Source organism: Phacochoerus africanus, chromosome 2, assembly GCF_016906955.1.
Source record: "Phacochoerus africanus isolate WHEZ1 chromosome 2, ROS_Pafr_v1, whole genome shotgun sequence".
Classification (NCBI taxonomy): Eukaryota; Metazoa; Chordata; class Mammalia; order Artiodactyla; family Suidae; genus Phacochoerus; species Phacochoerus africanus.
Window position 1 is genome coordinate 123,720,239 of NC_062545.1, and position 25,356 is coordinate 123,745,594.

At 39.2% G+C, this 25,356-nt stretch overlaps 1 protein-coding gene across 7 annotated transcripts in view; it reads left to right on the forward strand.

Annotated features, from left to right (window-relative positions):
• ATP8B4 (ATPase phospholipid transporting 8B4 (putative)) overlaps nt 1-25,356 on the forward strand; it is a 256,893-nt gene that overhangs the window by 119,889 nt on the left and 111,648 nt on the right. For all 7 annotated transcript variants that reach the window (XR_007133091.1, XM_047766387.1, XM_047766390.1 and 4 more), the window contains 3 exons: nt 5,643-5,713; nt 10,011-10,093; nt 21,474-21,632. Coding sequence is in view for 6 of the 7 variants with exons in the window: in XM_047766387.1 (XP_047622343.1) it covers nt 5,643-5,713; nt 10,011-10,093; nt 21,474-21,632 (313 nt within the window). In the remaining variant the exon portion in view is untranslated. The remainder of the gene's footprint in view (nt 1-5,642; nt 5,714-10,010; nt 10,094-21,473; nt 21,633-25,356) is intronic.

Here is a 25,356-nt window from a genome sequence, read left to right on the forward strand (position 1 = left end):
GGAGAACCAGGAGTTGAACTCCATCTGGGTTTTAACTTCAGTATTTACCACTATCATATGCTGCTCCTACCTCCATTAGAAGAGTTGTCCTAATTGCCTTCAGCCAGGGCTTCCAGAGTTAGACCTCCAGGCTTGGATGCTGGAAGTGAAGTGACCAGAGAATGTGGCACCCAATTCTGATGCATGACCTCTAACTGTCCAAGCTGAGAATTTCTGACTTGTTTTATACCAGATTGATTTTTGTCAAAATTTTGTCTTTTTAGGGCTACACCCGTGGCCTATGGATGTTCCCAGGCTAGGGGTCAAATCAGAACTATAACTGCCAGCCTACACCACAGCCCCAGCAACTCGGGATCTGAGTCACTTCTGCAACCTACACCACAGCTCACGTTAATACCAGATACTTAACCAACTGAGCAAGGTCAGGGATTGAATCCCAGTCCTCATGGATACTGGTTGGGTTCGTTACTGCTGGGCCATGATAGAAACTCCCAATTTTTGTCAACATTTTAAGCAAGGAAAGGAGCTTGCTTGAGATGGCCAGTTAGTTGGCACTTTCAGAAGTTATCTTCGTTTTCCAGAAAAGGAACCCCTACTCACCTTTTAAAAAAATTTCTAAAACATTTTTTTGGGATGAATTTCCAGAGCTCCTATTTTTATTTTGGGACCAAGAAAAAAAAATGTAGGGCATAATTCAGTGATCACAATGACACTGACTTGCGCTAGAAGAACCAAGTAAACTGTGTGAGGAAAACACACTGCAGCGTTCTTGGTACTGTCTAAACTTGGCCCTGGGAGCCAGGCTTTCCCTCCTCCTTTGTTTGATAGCAGTGCTCTTGTCTTGGTTTGCTTTTCTTTCCTGGTGATAGGAATAAACCTCTTACTGGACATGAGCATATTTGAATACCACATGAATGTAGTTGTTTAGCTTATTTGAAAAAAAGCCCAACCTCCATCCCTTCCATAAAGACATTCATGTTTTAGGTGTTTACAACAATAAAATTTTTTTGCTTGAAAATAACAGCATTCTTCTGTTACAGGAATTGAAATTTTCACCTTACGAAGTGAAAGGACTAGTTTGACCTAAATCCAGTCCTGACCAAGGGTGGGCCTTGGCTTTCTCTTGACCCATCACCAGGGTCAAGAGAAAGCCAGTCTTTTTTAGCACTTTTTGGTCTTTTTTGCAGAGAGGTTATTTTGTGGTTGAATTGCCTTTTTTGCTATTTTAAGTTTTATAGCTTCAGATCAGGGTTATTTGTTTCATTCTGATTACTGAAATAAACCTTCCTTTTTTAAAAAAATATCTGAGATAACATGAATTTGTTGGATCTCAAATTTAAATTTTATATAAAAATATTAACTCTGACCTTATACATGTTCATTTTTATGATGTCATTATGATTTTTGTCCATATCAACATATTTTTCCATAAGTATACTCTTACTGCATGAGCCATTTTGGACTTTTATTTTTGGACTATAAAAAAAAGATAATGTTGTAGATGATAAAGAAAAGAAAGAAAAAATTCAGTGTGTAAGAGTGGCTAAAAGTAATGAATGGAGATCCAAATATAGTGTTCTAATTAATTCTACAAATTTATCTTTCCTTCAAATTATGGAGCCAAATCCCAATATTCTTTCACCATTGTAGTTTTTGGTTTTGGACACCAGCAAAGCAAAGTAAAACAAAGGAAGATGCTGTTTGTTTTTCATAGTTGTATTCCAGTGATTTTTGTAGACAACCAGAGGAAAGAGCAAAGCTAGACAAGAGCACTGCTGGCTGCATTTTGGGATCAGAGTTCTGAGTTCTAGTTCCAGCTGTACCGTTAAGCTCCATGTGGTGGAATAGAGGCTTAAATCTCTTGGAGGCTTGAGTTCCTCAAATAAATGTGATGTCACTTTGACCATAACTTTGTAAAGGGTATGGGTGTTACGTGAGTTCATTTAGCTCATCTACTGCTTGTGAAGCCAGAAATGAGCTTCCAAAGGTTTCCTATGGGAACAGAAATTGCTGTTGTTAAGAGAATAAAATGACACAATTATTTGAGAGTGTTTTGTAATCCCTTAAAGAATCTTTGGGTGTTAAAGAATCTTTTAGGTGTTATCATCATTTCACTTTTGCTTCGTTTGCTCTTTAATTCAAGAAACATTAATTGTGCCTATTAAACCCATGAGTCCAGTGTTATTGGCTCTGAAGACTCAGAGATGCTCAGTGGATTCTTTTTTTGTTTGTTTTTTCTTTTGTTTTAAATGATTTTTATTTTTTCCATTATAGCTGGTTTACAGTGTTCTGTCAATTTTCTGCTGTACAGCAAGGTGACCCAGTCACACATACATATATATATATATTTTTTTCTTTTCAAGGTTCCTCTGTTGGGTATATTGGTTTCAAGTTTCCATAAAGCTGCAGCTTGCGCTTTTTGTTACTTGTGGAAGGTGGGAGAAGGGACAGTGTATTGAGAAACATGACTTCATTCTTGGGAGATGTAGTTGAGCCTTTCCTGGGAGGATGTGGGGAAAAGGCACTGATAATCTACAGAAGAAAGTTCAATTGGGAATCTGTGGAAAATGGGTATGGTTGGAATTATCGGCTGCCTGGCCCACCTGTGAGTTCCAATAATCACACTTTCCCTTCCCTGTGCATCATTCCTGCTCCTGCCTCTGCCTTGGGGGATCTGCCCTCTGCTCCATCCAGAATATTCCATTAGGCCCTTCCTTAACTACCAACCCAATGTATTCTCTTTCTCATTTGCATTCTCTCGCAGCATTTTATTAATGAGACACGTAGAACCCTTATCATATGCTGCTGTTACTAAACTATAAAATCCTTCAAGGAGAGAAGCTTTTATTCAATTTAGTGTTCCTGGCAGTATATGCGTTAAGATTACCTAGATTCCAATCCCGGTGCCCTGTTTACTGCATGGCCTTGAACAAGTGTCTAAACCTCTCTGGGTCTCACCTTGTTCATCTGTAATGTGGAAATAACAGTAAGACGTACCTACATTTAGAATTTATGTGACCTAAATAAGGCTATTGGAATAGTGCCAGACATATAGTAAGTCCTCACCAAATTTTTATTAGTGGTATGACAAACACCTATAGCTCAAACTCAAGTTTCTGGATTAACTAGGATTTGGGTCCCTGAGAGATACTGAAGGGATGAGCTTAAGGAGGCCTGATTTGAGAGTCCGGGGGCTTGCTGGGCCCTAAGCCCACCTGTATGTCACTCCACTCCCTTCCCAGAACCTCTGACCAAAGGGCAACCAGGATGAACAGGGCTGTTACTGCAGCTCTTTTGCTCTTCCTCTCCAGAATGACTGCTGAGTTATGTGGGAAGAGGACAGCATGATTGTGAGTGAGCTGATACTTAATCCACTGGATGCCCCGGATGGTCCTGCCCCTTCACCCTTCCTCCTCAACTACAGTGAATTAAAATCTTGATGGGAAAAGTTAGCAAAAGGAAATACTAAGGCTCTGCAGTGGGGCAGGGAGACCAGAGGAAGATGAGGGGAGGCAGGACAGAGATCAGGAAGTGAGAAAACAGGAGGAAGGTTCAGAGGATATAGAGGAAGATGACAATGGAGGTACAGGAGGAGACGGGGAAGGTAGAGGTCCCAGGTTCCCAGGGCGGGGCGGGGGGAGGCAGAGCAGGAAGGGTTAGCCCAGAACCCCTGGGGTTTGCAGTTCTTGGTTTCTGCCCTGGGGAGTTGAGTCATTGCTCAGAAAAGAATCCAGTTGCCAGGTGGCAGTGGTGCCTCAGTCCCATGTTCTGAGCCAACTGTGGACAAACAATTCCTCCCCTTATTTACCAAAAATATGTGTGAAGGCAGCTGAGCTCTGAATTAAACAGTAACACTGGATAGTTCTCACTAGGCAGAATTTTGAAGAAAAGCAACTCTAGGTGCAAATGGTATCTTTCTAAGCTTCAGACCTATTTTAATTTACAGATGGTAGGAACTAGAGAATTCTGGATTTTATTTAAAATGATCCTATTCACCTCAGGGAGGAAAACCATCAGGTAATTTTTTGGCTCAAGAGTGGCATACACTCTTCATATGCTCTCTTCAGAGTGGGTTTGCTCTGGTCACATTATGAGAAGTCAGAAAATAATTTTTGTTTTTCTTCTTAGAGCTGTACCTGCGGCATATGGAAATTCCCACACTAGGGGTTGAATTGGAGCTGCAGCTGCTGGCCACAGCCACAGTCACAGCCACAGCAGTGTGGGATCTGAGCCACATCTGCGACCTACACCACAGATCATGGAGATGCTGGATCCTTAACCACTGAGAGGGGCCAGGGATCAAACCCAAATCCTCATGGATGCTAGTCAGGTTTGTTACCACTGAGCGACAAGGGGAATTCCCTAGAAAATAATTTCTGCCTTGAGTCTGTGATTCTTTCATGCAGAGTTGAGGAAGAACCTTGTTAGTGTAAACCCATTTATTCTGATAGGGGCTTGTCACTGAGTTGTTTTTTTGGTTCTGTTTCATCACAATTTACATAAAACTATACCCACCACCCCTCCACAAGCACCTACACTTCACCTATTTTTTAGATAAAAATTTAAAAGCTTGAGTCAATGAAATGGGTGGATTGTTTTTAAATTTAACCTCTGGGATTCAAGAGTGGGGCAATTTTAATATTTTAAAAAACAAAGATAAGAAAAGTTTAAGTCTGAGATGCTAATTATACATTTAGACAGAGTTAGAAAATTGTTAGGCTAATGTGTCAAAAATAAATTGCTGTAATTTTAGTTCTTTTTAGATATTCAACTTCTTGAAATTTCATAAAAACCCTTATTTTAAAATAAATTTTGAAATTTAAAATAAACATTTTTTTCCAATGTAGAAAGCTACCGGAATTCTGAAACTGGTTTTGAATGGGTCATTCCAAAGCACAGATGAATAGCTGAATAGGATAATTTTTCTCTGTGAAAGACCAACTACCTGCCTCTGAATGCTTTCTGCTTTACCATGTTTTCTCTTGTATCCTGCACTCTTGCTTACCCTTGCTTTTTGCTTCTCGTTCCTTTTTCTTACACCATCCATCTTTTTATTTTTTCTTGTTTATCTTTTTAATTTTGTTTTTCCTTTAATCCCTTTCTCTTTTAAACATTTCCTTGCTCTTTTATTTTTTCTATTGCTGTCAATTTCTTCCTCCTCCTTCACTTTTGTCCTTCCCCATCTTCATTGCCTGCCTTCTATTCTTAACTGATAACTAAGGAATTGAAGTATGTGAGTAAGTTTCCAATTATTTATTGGGAAAAATTTTATATTTTCCATTGGTAATTATCAAATAAATAAAATAGAATTTTATGTATTTCTGTAAATGATATATAATTTTTATATAGAAATATATGTATATTTTATACATTTATATTTAAAAAGTAAATAAAGTGGCTATTAATTTAAATGCTTTCTCCTGCCTTTTTTGTGTTCTGATGGTCAAGGGCATGTACAGCAAGAATAAGGAAGTAGAGGGTGTGTTTGATTCAGGGCAAGTGGCAGAGAGGTAGAACAGGATTTCGCTTCTTTTGTTCTAGGGCTCTGCTGTCTTGTCAGTAGTGGAGGAGTAATACAATGTAGAAGGCTTTCTGTCAATTTTCCCCTCTCAAGTATTCTTTATTTTGGTTTTACAAAATAGGCTGATCTGCTTCTCCTATCAAGCAGTGAGCCATGTGGCCTCTGTTATATTGAAACTGCTGAGCTAGATGGGTAAGTTTTTAAAGTTAAAATAATCAATTAGGTTGATTTCCAGTTGATTTTAAGAGTAATGGCTTTAGAAACAAGACCTAACTTAAACCTTAAACCTTATTCTTAGATGTGGTACATATATGTACAATGGAATATTACTTAGCCATAAAAAGAATGAAATACTGCCATTTGCAGCAGCAAAGATGGACCTAGAGATGACCATGAGTTGTTCTGGGTACAGTTGGGGAAATAGAAAAATGGAATGTATGACAATCTCTGTGTTTACATTTTAAAGATACTATGTACATGCTTTAGATGGACCTTATCATTTAATCCTGATGTAGGTACTATATAAGACTTGTTGTTCAGATGAGAAAATGAAGGCTTAGAGAAACAAAATAATTTGTTGTAAACTTCTGAAAAATGAAGCTAGGACTCAAACCTGGTAGTCTGACAAAAGAACCAGTAGTTTAACCAATGCCTTCCAAATCATTGATGTGTTGAGCTATGCAATAGAGTTCAGCCTGTGTGATCCTACTGTTGTATTGGGCAGAAGCTAAAATAATGCTAAGAGGGAAATTTATAGCAAAGTGTGTATATACTTAAAAAGAGAAAAATCTCTAATTATTTAATCTTCCATCTATTGAACCTAGAAAATAGCAAGAGAGACTCAAAGCAAGTAGAAGGAAGAAGATAAAGAGCAGAAATCTATGACTTTGAAAATAGATAAACAATAGAGAAAATCAATGAAACAAAGAGCCAATTCTTTGAAAGCATCAATAAAATTGACAAACTTTAGGAAGACTGGGAAAGAAAAAAAAATAGAAGATACAAATTAAGAATAGTATGAATGAACCAGGAGATATTATGACAGATCCTGAAGTCATCAAAAGGATAAGCAAATACTACAAACAGCTCTATGTACATTAATTTAACAATTTAGATAAAATGAACCACTTTGTCATAAAAGAAACTATGAGAACTCATCCAATATGAAAGAGGTAATATGAATAGTCCTGTAGCTATTAAGGAAAATAAATTCAACTATAAAACATAAAACTATAGAGAGTTCCCATTGTGGCTCAGTGGTAATGAACCCAACTAGTATCCACAAGGACGTGGGTTTGATCCCTGGCCTCGCCCAGTGGGTTAAGGATCTGGCGTTACTGTGATCTGTGGTATAGGTTGCAGATGAGGCCTGAATCTGGTGTGGCTGTGCTGTGGCTGTTGCATAGGCTGGCAGCTGAAGCTCAGATTCAATCCCTAGCCTGGGAACTTCCATATGCCATTACCTGTGGCCCTAAAAAGTATCAACAACAACAAAATCCAAAAACCAAAACCCCCCAAAAGCTCGAAAAAAACCCCAAAACCAAACCAAAACAAAAACACCAAAAACCTCATAAAACTATAAAATCTTTAGAGAAAAACATAGTAGAAAATCATTAAGATCTAAGGCTAGTCAAAAAGTTCTTAGATTTGACCCAAAAAAGCATAATCCATAAAAGGAAAATTTGACAAAATGGACTTCATCAAATTAAATTTTTTTTTTTCTGTGCAAAATACCATGTTAAGAGGATGAAAAAACAAGCTACAGACTAGGAGAACATATTTGCAAACTATCATTTGACAAGGGACTTTTATCTTAAATACATGAAAAATACTCAAAACTCCACAGTAAAAAACAAACAAACAGTTCAACTGGAAAATTGGCAGGTGACATAAAGGGACATTTCACCATTTCAGTACAGATGGCAAATAAGCTCATGAAATGTTGCCCAACAACATTAGCCATTAGGGATGTTAAAATTAAAACCACAATGACATATCACTTCACACCTATCAGAATAGCTAAAATAAAAAATAGTGAGAACTCCAAGTGCTGGCAAGGATGTTGAGAAACAGGATCATTCACATATTGCTGATGGGAATGTAAAATGCTACAATCAGTTTGGCAGTTTCTTAAAAAACTAAACATGTAACTACCGTACAACCCAGCAATTTCATTCCTGGGCATTTGTCCCAAATAAATGAAGACAACGTTTACACAAAAAATTGTACGCAAATGTTTAGGATAGGTTTATTTGTAACATCCGAAAGCTAGAAACAACTTACATGTCCTTCAACAGGTAAGTGGTTGAACAAATGGTGGTATATCCATATGGTGGAGTATTACTGAGCAGAAGGAACGAATGGAGTATTAATACATGCAACAACCTGTATGAACCTTCACAAAATTGTGTTAACTGAAAAAAAGCCAATCCCAAAGGGTTCCGTACTATGCCATTCCCTTTATGTAACATCTCTATAAAATTAGAGAAATGGATAACAAATTAGGGGTTGCCAGGAATTAAATATGGATTGGAGGAAGCAGCCAAGTGTGGCCACAAAGGGACACCTGAGGAATCCTTGTGGTGTTTGAAATGTTCTGTATCTTGACTGCGTAGATGTCAGTGTCCTATACAAAGGATCTTTCTGTGTTATTTATTACACCAAAAATAATTTTGAAATTTATCAAGATATTGGAGCATATTTAAGAAGAGCATAACATGACACCAAAGGTATTTGGGAATTTTTGTTGTTGTTGTTCGTCAGTGCAGCCTATGTGCTGCCTTATTCTTTCTCTTTAATTTCCACATCTGAAGGTGGAAGTGAGTTATTGGAGAAAATCCTGAGGAAGTAATGTGACATGATGATGAACTTTGATGAGTGAAATGTTGTATAGAGTAGGGTTAAGGATGAGGGCTGTCTGGCCTAGTTGGTGTAACTGACTAAATTATTTGAAAAGTCACTTAAATGACCAAACATGTCCTTTTATCTCAACACCACTTCTCCCTCCATCAATCCCAGCTCAATTTCTGCCTCAATTATGAAGTTATCCTTGACTATCTCAATCCCTACTCATTTTGCCTCTTAGGAATTGATAGATTTAGATCAATAAGATTACTTTTAGACAATTTAATTTCATTTATCTATCCAACTTAATGTTTCCTGCAGAGAGCTGTTTCACCAATGGGCATTCCTTGGTTGGGTTCATATGATTGTAATATCATTTTGAAACTCATTCATGGGACATTTCGATTAAATGCCATCTCAGATATCTGTTCAGTTCTCTAAATTCAGTTATTGATGTTTTGACATGCACTTCCAAAAGATGGTATTTGCTTTTTTAAAAATTAAGTTAAATTAATTTTTAAAAAAATTTATAGCTGCATCCGTGGTATATGGAAGTTCTTGGGGTAGGGGTCAAATTGGAGCTACAGCTGCCACCCTATGCCACAGCCATAGCAATGCCGTATCCTTAACCCACTGAGTAAGGCCAGGGATTGAACTGGTATCCTTATGGATACTAGTTGGGTTCTTAACCTGGTGAGCCACAGTGAGAACTCTGAGACATTGCTTTTCTTGATGCCCTCCATATTTGCTTTTTTTTTTTTTTTTTTTTAACTTACCTCTTGGTTTCCTCAAGAGGACAATAACCCTGGGGGCTGCACGAGTTTCGTGGGTGACTGTGGTATGCATTCAATCAATATTTGTTGACTGAATGATCCCATTATTAAACATTTCCATTAAGATAGAACTCTGACAGATGATCATAAACTATGGTAGGAGATTAGGTTGAACTCAGTGAGGAAACTGGCATGGCCAGCCCTTTAAACAAAAGACTTGAGTGATGGTTATAGAATCTTCACTGCTGCTCATTTCATAAATACCAGAGAGCTATTGTCCAATGTCTGTGTGGTCCTGCCTGGAAGAAGCTGACCAACTCACTGTCATGTGCTTAGTTCCTGTCTAGGTGTATGACTCTAGACTTTTGGGATTCTTGGCTGGATTCTCCAAAAAAAAAAAAGAAAGCTGTATTCCTTTTCTCATTTGAATTTCAGCTACTGTGAAATTAGCCATGACCATCTCTTAGAAGTAAAACTACACAGATAGCAGACTCTGGAATGATATTGGCCTCCTCCTCTGGAGTGATTTGGCAACTGTGATTCCATTCCTAACGGGTTTTGTAATTCATGCATGAGGTCTAAGTAGGTTCAAATGAAACCATGTTTATTACCTCCTCTGTTTTTCCGAATAGCAAAACAGATTACTGTGTTGTTATACAGATGGGCTGTGGGTGGAATGCCAACTCATAGGAGCCTGAAAAACCCTGTTCACTTTCCGAAGGTAGTGAGAACAGTCTGAAGGACATTCAGAGGGAGTTCCATAAATCTCTTGTGTTGGATTTTGCATGTACTACACCTCCCTGGTGGCTTTGTGGAAGGTGCTGTTGGGCTGTTCCATGCAAAAGTTCATATCGTGTCAATTCATTTCACAGAGAAACGAACCTTAAAGTACGCCATGCGCTATCAGTTACCTCAGAACTTGGAGCAGATATTAACAGACTTGCTGAGTTTGATGGTAAGTGTTTAAAACTGACAAACAAAACTCAAAAGCTTTTGTAACAAAGCAGTGTAGCAAACTAATTATCTGAAATTCAATTTATGTTTCTTTTTATTTGGTGGAAGAACATAAAATTCTCCAGGCATCAAAGGCTGTAATCTCTTCTCACGCTAGCTAAAGAGTAAAAGTGTTTACCAAAGGGAAGATGGTTTATCAGCTTATTGTTCCTTTCGTCCTTGTTTCCTCTTCTCTAGATCTCTGTCCCTCTAATCCCTCAATACTCTTCACATGCCTGACCTGTGTCTCCCTGGGGCCTTATGCAGTCTTTCTGAGGATGAAGACAGGCCATGTGCTTGTTCCAAGCTCTAATGAGCCATCCATTCTCTGGCTCCATAACAAAGACTGAACACTAGACTGCAGACTTGCTGAACACAGTAATCTTGCCTCATATATTTCTGTATCTTGCAGAGAGCCTGGCATAATGTCTTAATGAGAATGGGTGTTAGAGAGGAATATTTTGATTTCTTCTCAGTTGGTCAGCTGTTGCCCTTTCTTTTAGACCATGCTTTTGTTGTCACCATCTTCACACTATTCAACCCAGTCCTCTGCTCCTCAGCATGGTCTCCTCTGCCTGTTCTGCTCCAGCTGTGTTTTGTTCTTTTCTGTGAAAGTGATCACTGAGCAACAAAATCTTTCGAGTTAAAGGAGAGGGCCATCAACGGTAGGACTATAGGCACCTTGACAGGCTGTGGGAGACTCTTTGGGATCTTTCTGCTACCCCTCAGTGGCCTCCTTGAATATCAGTATTTCCATACAGATTGATTTTATTTATTAACAAATCTTTATGAGTTTGAGACTATCTTTCAAAATGTTTTCTTTGGAGTCCACAAGGAAAATGTGGACAGGATTTTGGTATGAGCCCATGAATTAGGGCACAGGCCAATACACATTATAAAGGTTTCTCAGTGCATAGTTTAGAGTTTATATTGCCTGTGCTTTGCATTCATTTATAAACTCTGTCTGGATACTGTTAATATTTTAATCTTTCTTAAATGAATGCTGTTCTAACAAATGTTTATAGAAAAAAAAATATTCTTCCAGCTTGAGATTTAATTCAGAGGAACAGACAGGAAACTGAATGGCCCAAGAACTATTTTCATTAGATTAAAACAAATTATAATTTTGTACTAAGTAATTTTTTCAATGAAATTTTACTGTTACGTGAATCCAAGAAAAGTAAATTGTGTTCATGAATCAAAATTCTTGCTTAAAATACATCGCAACATGTTTGTGAGTCCTACAAGGGCAACCTAAATATAATTTACCATTACTCATTTCTTTCCTAGCAGAATTGGACCTTTAAACCTCTGTCAATTGATGAGGACATAAAAATTCATGATTTTTTGCTTCCTTTACCAATAAAAAGCAGAAAATGAGGTTTTAATTATCAGTTCATTTCCTTTCATAGGTACTGGCACAGATAGCCTACACTCTGATTCAGTTACAAACAACCCCGAAATCATAGTGGCATAAACAGAAGAAGTTTATTTCTTCCTCATGTCACATCTGATGCCAGTTGGGTGGCCCTTCTCATCTCGTAGCTGTGGTGCCTAGACTAATTCCTCTGAGGTGGACACATCCGAGTAAGGATGAGCAGAAAGGGGCAAGGTGACTTTTAACTGCTCTTCCTCTCACATTTCATTGGCCAGCACAGGTCACATGACCTATGATGGAGGCTGGGCGATAACACGTATGGACAGTCACGAGTGGTGACTGTCTCTACCACACCCTCCGACCATAGATCAATTCCAGGATTATATATAATGTATAAAGGGCCAGGCTGGATTAGGTCAATTTTTTACTTGGAACTGCAGGAATGGGGCCAAAAGTCCTGCTCTTCAACATGACTTCTCACTCATCTCAATCCTCCCCATCCTGTTTGACATTTTTCCCTTCATATAGAGCTATCACCATCTGGCATACTCTACAACTTGCTTATTTTCTGAGTTTATCATTTATTGTCTATTTCTACCTGCTGCAGTGTATGCTGCACAGGTCTCTTTGTTTTGCTTAGTGATATATGCCAAGTCCCTAGAACAAAGCCTGGCATGTAGCAGGTGCTCAATAAATACTTGCTGAATGTATGAATAAATGGTGGCAGGTGCCAGAAGTGGGGGTCAGGTTCAGCATCAGGACTCAGAAAGACATGGGACAGGAGAGGAAGGGCCTAAGGTAAAAGGATTGAGGAAAGAGTGTGAAACAGTGGGTGAGGAGGAAGCTTCCTGATGGGAACATGTACAACAAAGCAAGAATGCTGGGCCCCCTCTTCCTATGTGGCGGTGGTGGTGTTATAATGTCTTTTCTTCAGAATCCTTTCTCCAAACCAGCACAGAAATCCCAAGTTCAAACTAATGTAAGTGGAGTTGCTTGGGCTTAAGCAGTGCAACACCTCCTCACCTAAAGCAATGCCTTTATCGCAAGTAGGATAACAGGTCCTGAGAGTTTAAAGGTCTTCCATATATAGTCTTTTTAAAAATATTTCATATAATTTATTTTAAAAGTGCATTAAGAATTCCTTGGTAGCTCAGTGGGTTAAAGATCCAACATTGTCATTGCTGTGTCTTGGCTCACTGTTGTGGCACGGGTTTGATTCCTGGCCCAGATGTAGCCAAAAAAGTGCATTAATAACTATTACTTGATAATTGTGGCCTGAATTTGCTTCACACAGCTTAGGTAATTCACCAAATCTCTAACGTATAATTGTTTTCCCTAATGAAGGCAACGCAGACCTCTCTTTTCTCTCATTTATACATAAACTGTGGTCAGTTTTCAGAGAACATGTAATGCTGGATTTATGAGGCTGGTACAATTCTGGGCTAAGTATCAGCTTTCTGCTAAATTTACTCATTCATTTTTTCATTCTTAAATCTTGGGTTGACTTTCAATCTGCCTTAAAGTTTAAGGCAATATGATGTTCCATGGGGTTAGCCATATTAAAATATGATTTCCTATTTCCAAGAAAGCATCTGAAAAATGAATAGAGGGATTAAGGGGAAATAAATTAGATACAATATACAAATTAGATTTCCCCTGTTAGCAGCCAAATGTAAAGACCAAGAGAGTGAGGCAAGTTGTGGAAAAGTCTTTGAAAGAATTGGAACAGTTAACAAACCCCACATCCTTCTCATGATTGCTTTTGCCTTCGTATAGCCTTCAACTTTTCCTCCATTCCCTACTTTCCAAGACCTAGAGTGTTTTTTTTTTGTCGTTTTTGTTTTTTGGGGGGGTCTTTTCAAGCCCTAGTTTTAATCATTCTCTCCTTGCCTCTGTTACACATGTTCATGTACCATATATTTTATATATATATACACATTTCTCTAATGATCCCATTTCACCATTTTTCTACCCTCCCTTTTTGCATTTTTTCTAACCATCCTCTTTACATCTTCCTCTTCCACTTTTTATGTTAGTTTACTTATTTCCTCTCTTTGCATTGTCTCTTTTCTGTTATTTTAAAATATTTTCTGTTTTCACCACTCCCTCTGTATTAATTAGTTTATTGAGTCTGTTCATTAAGCACCTCTAAGGACAAGATGCAATATGAAGTATGTAGAATTACAGCATATCTTCATGTATATTATCAAGCTTCTTTTGATCCTTTTACTCCTCCATTCTTTTTATATCTCCTCTTTTTGGTCTCTTCTGTTCACCTTTGTCATAATGGGGTTTAAACAGATTTCAGGTTTTCCTCTGGTGACTGAAAAAGATTTCCTTGAATTGTACAAATTAAAACCAGATATTGCATCCTTGAGCTTAAATTTAAAGTATGCTATCAGCATTGCGTACATAGGGAAATGCCCTGCTTGGCTATGGCAAGGTCTAATAGATGCCGTAGATGGATGAGACATGCCATTTCCTGTGCTCTGTCTGTATGTCTTGGAAGGCAGCTATGCTCACCACTATACCACCAACACACCACAGTCTGTCTGTCTGTCTTTTAGCCTGTGACTTCTGGGAAAATCTGAGTATGGCCTTATTTTCGCTTCTAAGTTACCATGTGGTTTTTGCTTCTGAGATTTGTCAGAATATTTTCTTCAGCAAATAGCTATAGTCTTCTGTCTTGGTATCATAAATGCACATCTTCTAAGTATCTGAAGAATTGAGTTTCCCACTTCCACCCCTAGAGAAATCCTCATTGGGGACTCCAAAATGGGGGCAATACAAGGATCAAAACTGAGATGCATAAGGCCTCAGGACATCTCTGGTAAGTCCCCTGGCTCCCCACTTGGGCTCTTAAACCCAAGGACAGTGTTTTGCTGGTGACCTCTTTAGGCATGGCCTGAGCTTTCATTTAGTCTTTTCTGTTGTCCATTCACTCAGTCACCTGTTCATTTACTCACGAAATGTATGTTTGACACATTGTCAAGGGGTTTGCTAAGCTTGGGGATACAGTGGTTAAATAGGCCAGACTGAGGCCTTGCTTTCATAGCACTTAGAGCCTAGGGGAGAAGACAGACTTGAACAAGGGCTCATCCTCAAAGAAGCCTTTAATTAGATAAAAGTCCTAAAGTTCTCAGGCCCTGCACATGATGTTGACATATGAACAAGTACTCACTGTGTACCAGATACAGGCTAAGTAACTGCACACATTGTCTTATTAAATCCTTATATCCCTGGGAGGAAGAGATTATTATTGCTTCCAATATGGCAATAAATCTGAGACTCAAATCAATTGAATAACTTTTTTTGGGGGGGTCTTTTTTTGTCTGTTTTTAGGGTCACACCCATGGCATACAGATATTCCCAGGCTAGGGACTGAATTGGAACTGAAGATGCTGGCCTGCACCACAGCCACAGCAATGCGGGATTCAAGCCACAGAAGGGACCTACACAACAGCTCACTGCAATGCCGGATCCTTCACCCACTGAGCAAGACCAGGGATCGAACCCACATCCTCATGGATACTAGTTGGGTTTGTTAACCACTGAGCCATGATGAGAACTCATAAATTGAATAATTTAAAAAGGTCACATGGTTACTAAATAGAGGAGCTAGGAATATGAACCCAGGACTATTGGCAAAGCCTAGTCTATGAAAGGACATGAGAGGCTCTACTCTGCAAACAAAACAGCAGCATTGGAGAATCAGGAGAATGAGCATTACTGGGTAGCCTCTAATCAGGGTGAGAAGTAAGAATATACTTTAAACCTGAAAGTGCAAAAGGAATTACCAGAGATAAAGTCCATCTAGTCTCAGATGATATCATCATGTTTCTAAAAAGTAGCAATGTTCTGAGGGAGCTTTAATGTCAGGATCCCTGACAAGAGTTTATAGAAGAGCTGGCCAAACATAGAGACCAATGCAAGCAAGCTAGAGTTGGGGTATGTCCATTTATTTGAAAAGTTCTCATATAAATATTTTTATACATTTCAAACATCAGAACAAATTGATAGGTAGTTGAATTTTATAAGAAAAGATGCATAACTTGATCTAATACTATAACAAGTATAAAATAGAATGGGTCTTGATTTTTCGTATAAAAGTCTTACAGGAATTGACAAGTTTTTACGAATTAAGTAACTGGAAATAGTTTCAATTATACATTTGTAAACTGGACATTCTTATGCCTTGGGGAAAGCCCTGGATGTGACTTGTTCAAATGCATTTAAGAATCTTTTGCATATTGTGACTGGCTGGACTAAGATCTGTTTTTTTGCAACTATGACAAGTTTACATATTTTGTATGACTGTTATTACTGAGTTGTGAACCAGGGAAAGGTTGACTCTTCATTTCAGGAATCTTTGTATATTTTGTGGTCCTTTTTAAAGAAGAGCATATGTGTAATTAAAATGCAGAAAAACAAGCATTTCCTTTTGTTTCAAAAACACACACACACACAAAAAGCCGTGGTTAGTATCTTATAACTTCTTGAACTTACCAGATAGGTTTCCCACTCACCTGGACAGAAGCATAACCCAATAGCAGAGCTGATGTGACTGCGTGAAACTTAGGGTCCTTGTGAAGACAGGAAGAATAACTCTCCTCTTTACTGCTGATGTTAACGTGGCTGTTCTGATGGCAATGATGGGAGCCTAAGGCTTAATGATTGAAGGATAATGAGGTTTTAGGAAATAAGAAGGTGAAATTCTTCTTTCTAAGAAAAAAATAAGTGCTTGTCATAATCATTAGGGCAACAGTAGAAGACAGGCTTCTAAACTCTAAGCTCTTGGCTAGAGAAACTCTTGAACAGCAATGACAATGATGTCTGATTCAATGGGTAATTTGTCTTAGGGAAGAGTTGTCCTGCAGATAATCAATAAGCATTGATAATAATAATATCCATAAATAAAGAAATCAACTGCTCTGGAAAATCTTGCAGTACTGGGTACGGAGTTCCATTTTCATGATAAATTACAGATTTCCACTTTAAGGTAAACACTCTAGTTTGAGAAGGTTATTAGGTTAGTAATTAACCAACAATCCAGCTGACTAAATTTAGAATACTGAGACAGTTCAGAGTAAAATCTTGTGGCTTTTGTTTGGTACAGGCCTAGAGCATTTCTGTGTGATTGCTAACTGGATGAAGTGCTACCTGCTTTCACGTCTGTTCTCTTCAGAGAAGCAAACAAATGTGACTGCCTAGTTTCATTGTATTTATACTTCATTATTGATACAATTTTTCCCCAGTTTTTTAAATTGCTCATTAGAAATGGCTTTGTTCTCTAAACATGTGTTCAGTGAATAACTATGTGAGAAATGATGCTATTTTTCCAAAATTGTTTTCTCATTCATTGTCCAACTGACTGTTGACTGCCTTTTACTCTTTGACACAATTTGCAAAAGGAAGAAGGGTCCTACAGTTTTTCTCTAGTCCTTATTATGTTTTACATCGGGGATGTATTTTTGGTTGTTTCTAATGTGCTTTACATTGCCCACCTTGTTTTCAGTGTTTGCAGATCTGTTTGTATCTCTTTAGAGTTAGGCCAACCTGAGTCCCCATTGTGGCTGTTGATTAGGTTTTCCAATTCCCTTTATCATTCTTACCATAGAAACATACCCACTTTTTTCATTCCTCTTAGCTCTGCTCTAATACCCAGGTCTTCTTCCAGTCTCTCTTTTGAAACCATTTTTCTGTCCATCTCTTGAGCAAATACTTATTAAGATTCTATTATCTAGGCAGTATAATAGGTTATGGGGATACAGAAATGAAGACAGTGCTTTCTTCAAAGGAACATTTTCACCCCTTTTGGAAAGAGGGAGAAAAGACATTGGGAAGCTTGTGTTTTGTGCTAACAGGGCTACGAAAGGGGAATCTGAGTACTCTAAAGATTAAAAAAAAAAAAAAAAGTAGCTTGGCTTCGTTCCTGCCATTTTGTTTTGACTGGGCCCTGTGTTTAGTATATACTTAAATCAATGGGACCACATTCTTCCAGAAGGGCTGAATTGGGGCTTGGCCACCAAAAGCTGAGGCTGAGCCCCTTGGCCTTACTGCCTGTTCCTGTCTAGAACCACACCCTTTGTGTCAGGCCAGAAGTGATGGGCCTTGGGGCCAGGGAGGAGTGAGGCAGCATGTTCAAGGCTATATTTGCCTCCATGTCAGTCTTTGCTTGCGACAATAAAAATGATCAAATGAGTCTGTTTTTTATATTCCTGTTGGCAGGACTGTATATCATGTTGTTTTTGCCCAAAGCTCTTTTTTTTTTGGCCAAGTTTGAAGCCGGAGAAGTAAGTCTTAAGCCTTTGGTCAAGAAACTGTAAGCTTTAAGGGTTGTTGGCGATTCATTATTTTATATAGGTTTTGCTGGTGATACCCAATTCAAAGTTCTACCAGAGTCAGGAAGGAACAATATTGGTCAGGAAAAAAAAGAGATACTGAATTCTTAGAGTTTAGAAAAAAACCTCCCCTTCCACAGCGTAACTGTCTAAACAACTTGGACTGGTTGAAATCTGTTTGAATTTACTTTTTAATATCTGTGATATGCTAGAATGGGAGCAAGCCAGAATTTAGCCACTCCCCTTTCTATAAAAAATGACTTTGTACAGGCTGTTTAGCCTCATCTCAATCCTCCTGCCAGCACGCTCACATTTAGCAGTGGACATCTTGGAAGAAGCCAGTGAGTGTCCTGGTTGAGAGTGTTTAGTAGGTTCTTTTGTGATATTAGGGAAAGGTAGATGAGTTTGGAAAGGTGGTCCTGAGTTCTGAGTCTCTCATTTGTTCCAGGGTCTGGTTTGTTATTGTTTTTCTCACGCAGTGTCTATTAACATTAGTAATCTGGTTGGTTAGAAGTGATCAGGTCATGTGACAACTGGCTTCTGTCACCTATGTTTATGAGTTTTAAAAGGAAAGCAGGAGTTCCCATTGTGGCGTAGCAGAAATGGATCCGACTAGGGACCATGAGGTTGTGGGTTTGATCCCTGAACTCGCTCAGTGAGTTAAGGACCCAGCATTGCTGTGAGCTGTGGTGTAGGTCGCAGATGCAGCTTGGATTCTGCGTTGCTATGGCTGTGGTGTAAGCTGGCAGCTGTAGCTCTGATTTGACCCCTAGCTTGGGAAACTCCATATGCCGTGGGTGTGGCCCCATAAAGTAAATAAAATAGAATAAAATAAAATAAAGAAAAAAATGCTGCAGCTCAGGTTGCTACCAATGTGCAGGTTTGATCCCTGGCCTGGAAACATCCCTATGCCATGGATGCAGCCAAAAAAAAAAAAAAAAGTTTCAGTGTTGATGCTTTCTTATACGTTATTTTAAAGTAAATGATTCCATATTAAAAAAAAAAAAAGACAGAAATTTTAGGAGTTCCCATCGTGGCTCAGTGGTTAACAAATCTGACTAGGAACCATGAGGTTGCAGGTTTGATCTCTGGCCTTGCTCGGTTGGTTAAGGATCTGGCGTTGCCCTGAGCTGTGGTGTAGGTTGCAGACACAGCTCGGATCCCGCGTTGCTGTGGCTGTGGCATAGGCCAGCAGCTACAGCTCTGATTAGACCCCTAGCCTGGGAACCTCCATATGCCACCAGAGTGACCCTAGAAAAGGCAAAAAGACAACAACAACAAAAAAAAGGCAGAAATTTTAAAATATGCTAAGCCCCATATGGTAAACTGAATAGCAGTCCTCCTGAAATGTCCACAATCCTAATCCTAAGAACCTGGGAATACGTTACTTTACATGTTAAAAGGGACTTTTCCAATGGGAAAAGATCTGGAGATAGAGCAGTTATTCTCAATTGTCTACATGGGCCCAGTATAATGACAAAGTCCTTATAAAAGAGAGAAAAGAAGGTTCGAGTCAAAAAGCAAACAACATTGATGACAAGAGCAGAGACAGTGAGAGTGGCTGGATGGTCCTATGCTGTTGGGAGGAGGATGGGACCATAAGCCAAGGAATTCAGGATCCTCTGTCAGCCAGAAAAGGCAAATAAATGGATCCTCCCCCTTAAGCCTCCATAATGAGTACAGACATGTTACCCAGTTAGATTTCTCAACTCCAGAACTCTAAGATTTTTAGCTCTCTTGTTTTATGCCTCCATGTCTGTGATGATTTGATACATCAGTGGTAGGAGACTAAAACACCCTGTGCTGAAAATTGTGGAACAGGAAACTCAGGTCTTTTTTCTTTTCTATATGAAAAGAAAAAGAGAGAACTGCAGATTCAAGTGGAAAAATAATTTAATAGCTGAAATAGTTTGAAAATTTCCATCAGTTTTTTAGAAAGAAAGAAATAGGAAAGATATTAGAATTTACTCCTTTATCCTTTACTGCATTTGAGTATGAAAATGTTTAGTTATTTGGAATGTAAACTGTTTTATGATTTCTATTGCACAGATTGGTTCAGTCAATCGCTAGTTAAATAAAATATTGTCATTTTCGAATAAAAGCTTGTATTGCAGAAATTCTAAAAAAAAATAAATAAAAGAAAAACGTATCATCTTAGGAAGAAAGGGTGCCCATGTAAGAAACCTCTCAGTTCAGAAGATGCTTGATGGGTGATGTAACAGTGTAATACAGAGGTTCTGAAGGCCTGGCTGGTCTCTCTTCCCTTCAGTCAGTGTGGAAGACGTGTTTCCCTCTTTTATTTTCCAAATGCCACTTTTTTTTTTTTTTAGGTTTTTCCTGGTGATCCTGATCTTTTTCTTTTTTTTCTTTCTTTTTTTTTTTTTTTATTTTCCCACTGTACAGCAAGGGGGTCAGGTTATCCTTACATGTATACATTACAATTACATTTTTTCCCCCACCTTTTCTTCTGTTGCAACATGAGTATCTAGACAAAGTTCTCAATGCTATTCAGCAGGATCTCCTTGTAACCAAATGCCACTTTTTATGTTCCAACCTATCCTTTTGGCTTCTGATGAAATAAATGTATTTTTATTGTTTTCGAGAGAGAACTTTGTAGGCGCTAATCAGACCCCTGACTGGCTTGAGCCCTGGGTAGATCTACCTACAATCTCCTTTTTCATTCCTTCTTCCCTCTTCAGTTTCCTTCCTTCCTCTGTCTTTCAAGTTTTTGTACTCATTACTTATGAAGAGTTAACACCAACCATTAGCTATGCAAATGTACTCACATCTAAGAGATACGATTTGTGACAGGGTCCATGAAAGATTATTTCTGGTTTCTTTTTCTATCAAGAGAACCCCCACCCTGAAGGGGTATTTTCTCATTGGAATAATGGAACGAATTGATTCATAGATTTGGAATGGGCTTGCCCTTAGTTTGGAATGGGTTTTGTATTGAAAAAAAAAACCCAAACTCCCCCCAAAAACTAGAAACATCTTCTGGCCAGTTTGGGGCAAGTTACATGGTGCCTCTGAGAGTCCCCCAGAGCTCTGAATCTAATCAAGATAAGAAGCATAGGACAGCTGAAAGGAATCACATGCATTCTCAGACACATGTGGCAAACAAGGCCCAGGTTTCTTGGGGGTGGGCTAGAGTGGGACCCCCGAAATTCTGATTATAAGCCTAGCAAGATCCGATTAACTTTGGTTGCACATCTGGAAGTATGCCATCTTAACCTGTGCAAAAGTTACAGTAAGGAAAAAGGAATGAAATAAAAAACTTTTAGGATTATCTCTGCTTTATATTTTCAAAAATCATTTGTTACAAACCACAAGTAGAGCGTTTTTTTTTTTTAAGGGAAAATCATCCTATGGCTCTTGAGGTTTCTGTTCTCATTTGGATAGTGCAGAAATGAATGTTTGAGAACATTTGACGGATTTCCATCTTTGTATTCCCCTGAGATGATTTTTCTTAGTACCACCTAGGCTATGTGTAGGTATGTGTAACACTGTGCTGTCCAAAACAGAAGGAAAATGTAGGTTAGGGTGCTAACACGGTACTGCAGGCTTCTAAAGAGAGTTCAAGGTGAGTCATAATTATGTTTGTTTGTTTTTGTGTTTTACAGGGATTGTTGTCTGTGAGGCGCCTAACAACAAATTAGATAAATTCACAGGAGTCCTCTCTTGGAAGGAGAGTAAGCACTCCCTCAACAATGAGAAGATAATCCTGAGGGGCTGTGTCCTGAGAAATACCAGCTGGTGTTTTGGAATGGTTATTTTTGCAGGTACAGCTGACTCCCCGAGGTCGGTGATGGGAGAGCCCTTCCTGAGATCTGTATGGTCACAGCCTTTGGCTCTCCAGGCCAGATGGACACAGTGTTATTACTGCATGCAAGGGACCCTTCTGGGTTGAATGCTGAGTGCAGGGTACCAGGGGAAGACACTGCTGCTCTCCAGTCTGAGTGGCTCCACTGTGTGAGGAACCAATGATGTCATCAACTTCTTGAGTGCTTGGACCTTAATTACTCAGTGGATGCTAGATACTGTTTAATTTATTTCTCTAACTCCATCCGGGTCAACCCCATTATTTTATGTATTAATCAGCCTGCCTTTAAAGTGGAGGTCGAGCATAAAGGAAAGCCCTGGGTCTGCTGTTAATTTTGTAGTTTGCAAAGGTCAAGCAGTCCTTTTGGGAAAAGCCTTCTTAAGAGATCCTGCCGTCATTTCTGTTTATACGTCTGTGCTGCTTCTACCATTTGTCAACAGGACAGTGAGTCCGGAAAGACTGCGTGCTGAAGGTGGGGTGGGAGTTGGCGGAGGGAGGGGAGTTGCCTCTTACTCTTCCTAGTGACCACTTTTCCTGTCTCTTCTTTATCTCTAAGGGCACAAGATGGCATTATCCTGCTAAGGAAGCTTACAGTAGCTCCATTTCGTAAAGCCTCTCAAATTGTACTCATGGCTTCAGTTGCCAGCTCTTTATTTTTAAAATGCTGTTTATTGTGACACCAGATTAAGATGTGTTTTGGGCCCATTGACTATATGTGCAATCAAAATTGGAATGTTTTTAAGTGACTTTCTTTAGCAACAACAAAATGTTCATTAGAGACTCAAAAGGGTTCCAAATCGTGACAAATCCTCCCAATTCCTCCTAAATACTCTCAGCTGTGGTGTTAGCAAGGCTCTTGTTGCTTGGGGCATTGCCATTGTAAGGACTTAAGAAATCCCTAGAAATGAGGCAGTATATGAACTTTTATCTGGGGATGAATCTGGTTTCATAATATTTTTATCAGGTACTTTTATTCTTTAGTCAGGGGAATAAACCTATGATCACATATTTTCTTATTTGCATTTTGCATTGAGAAAAAGAGTTCAAGGCTTATACATTAACCTCTCTTTACCTTCTCACTTTAGTCGTCATACTTAATGAAGGAGAGACTTCTTGGAGGTCCTGTGAAGGGAAGGACCCTCTTGATTTGCTCTCTGTCATTAGAGAAATGGGGGTGCACCATCCTAGGAATTTCCCACCATCCTAGACTTGGGCTGTAGTCCAAAATTTTGTTTGTGCTTGTGTGAGCTTGTTCAGAATGACTGATTCAGGACTGTGGCTTAGCTATAGCATGTTATGCTAGGACAGCTAATGTGAGCCACTCAGGAGCCAAGTTTTCCTTTGTCATGTTGGCTCTGCAGGGACATAGAGGGAAGTGGAATGATAAGTTGAACATGTTTTCCTCCAAAAAAGTATAACAGAAGTTCACAGAATTTGGATTGGACAGATCTGGGGTTAGATTTGTTTACCAGCTCTAGGATGTTAAACCTCGGTTACTTGTACTTCCCAGACTTTAGTTTTCTCTGCTGTAACATGAGGGAAAATGAGTACATTGGAGAATCATTGTAAGGCTCAGTGAGGTAATGCATATGCAAGAGGACAAATGCTATTTTCCTTCCTTCCCTGCTTCTCCCTTCTTTTGGCATCAATTCTCAGTGCATTGTCTGCTCCATAGGTGGAGGGTTGTGAAAACGTACTGCTCTTGGATCTTGGTGGGGAGAAGTGGGGAAACACCCTCTTCTTTTCGCTGGCAGGGGATCTCCATAAGGCAGGTATTTGTAAAGCAGAGCATGCCTACATTGACATCAGTCTGGGAACAAATGATAATAGAAAGCTTAACTGGAATAATGACAGGCAGAGGAATGGTTGGTTTTGTCAGTGTCAGAGTTGAACAAATGAGTGTCTTAGAGCCCCTAAGTCTTAAGACACCTAACATGGGGAACAAGTTCCAGGTGAACACCTAGATTTTATGAAAGTTACCCAAATCAAATTATTAACTATCCTCTCTCTATTATTACTCTAGTTATACCTGCCACTAAGGATCATGCAAGGATATAGTTGAAACAAACATGGTTTATTTACTTTATAGATCTATAGTTTATAAGCATCTGATATACATTAACAGGGAGGACATGACTCCCTGGTAATGGCTTCTCCTTTATCTCAAGAGAGGAGAAAGTCCTGTTTCTGAGGGTAGAAGTCTTAGTCACATAAGGGGTCCATAAGAGTCAGCACCATCTTGGCACATAGGATATTGTTGTCCTGGATGCCTTCCATTTGCTCCTCCAGATCTACTCTCACCATTTTACACTCTTCTCTCTGCCCTGGGAAGCTGACTTGTATGGTTTACATTAATAGGTTGCCATAAACTTGGGTCCTGTCACTGGGGATCCCTGGGAAGAGATCAGAGGAAGTCGGAAGTGAAGGTATTTATTCCCCCAGTCTGCCTTCCTTTAGGCTGGCTGGGTCCTTCAAGATAAAGTCACTCTTTCTCTAAAGGTTGCAACCTTTATTTATTTATTTATTTATTTTTTGTCTTTTGTCTTTTTAGGGCTGCACCTGAGGCATATGGATGTTCCCAGCCTAGGGGTCTAATTGGAGCTATAGCTGCTGGCCTACACCAGAGCCACAGCAATGCCAGATCCGAGCCGCGTCTGTGACCTACACCACAGCTCACGGCAACACCAGATCCTTAATCCACTGAGTGAGGCCAGGGATCGAACCCCCAACCGAATGGTTCCTAGTTGGATTTGTTTCCGCTGCACCATGACAGGAACTCCAAGGTTGCAAACTTTACACAGCTCTCTTCTTTAGGGTCTAGAAACCCTCCCTCTTCTTGGTCCTATGTCCTGGTGCATATGGAGAAACATCTTGCTGCTAAGTCCTTGGTTACTGCATTAACCTTTTACTTCTCCTGTATCTCCTATAAACCCACCCACATTTTTGTAAATAGTCCTTTTTATAAATAAACCTTCCTTGGAGTTCCCGTCGTGGCTCAGTGGAAATGAATCTGGCTAGTATCCATGAGGGCGCAGGTTCTATCCCTGGCCTTGATCCATGGATTAAGGCTCTCGTGTTGCCATGAGCTGTGGTGTAGGTTTCAGAGGCCGCTGGGATCTGGCATTGCTGTAGCTATGCTGTAGGCCAAAGGCTACAGCTCTAATTTGACCCCTAGCCTTGAACCTCCATATGCTGCTAGTGTGGCCCTAAAAAAGTGAAAACAATACAAACAAACAAGCAAAAAACCCTTCCTCTAATTATCTTTGTTCAATGTGTCACATCTTTTTCCTGTTTGGACTCTGAATGAGTCATAGTCTTAAATACACATTGATTGAATGAGTCAATGAATTAATAAATTAATGGGCTCTTTCATATAGTTTTAAAAATAGTGGTTAAGAGCAAGAGCTTTAGAATTTGACATATCTGGGTTCTAATTTTGGCTCTGATGCTTATGGGACAAAAAAAACTCAGGCAAGTTATTTAAATTCTTTCATCCTCCAGTTTAATCATCAGAGGACTAAGGATAATAGTGCCTAATTTGTTTGCTTGTTGTTTTTTTTTTTTGGCTTTTTAGGACTTTTTTTGGCTCCTGAGGCATATGGAGATTCCCGGCCTAGGGGTCGAATTGGAGCTACAGCTGCTGGCCTGCACCATAGTCATAGAAATGCCAGATCTGAGCTGTG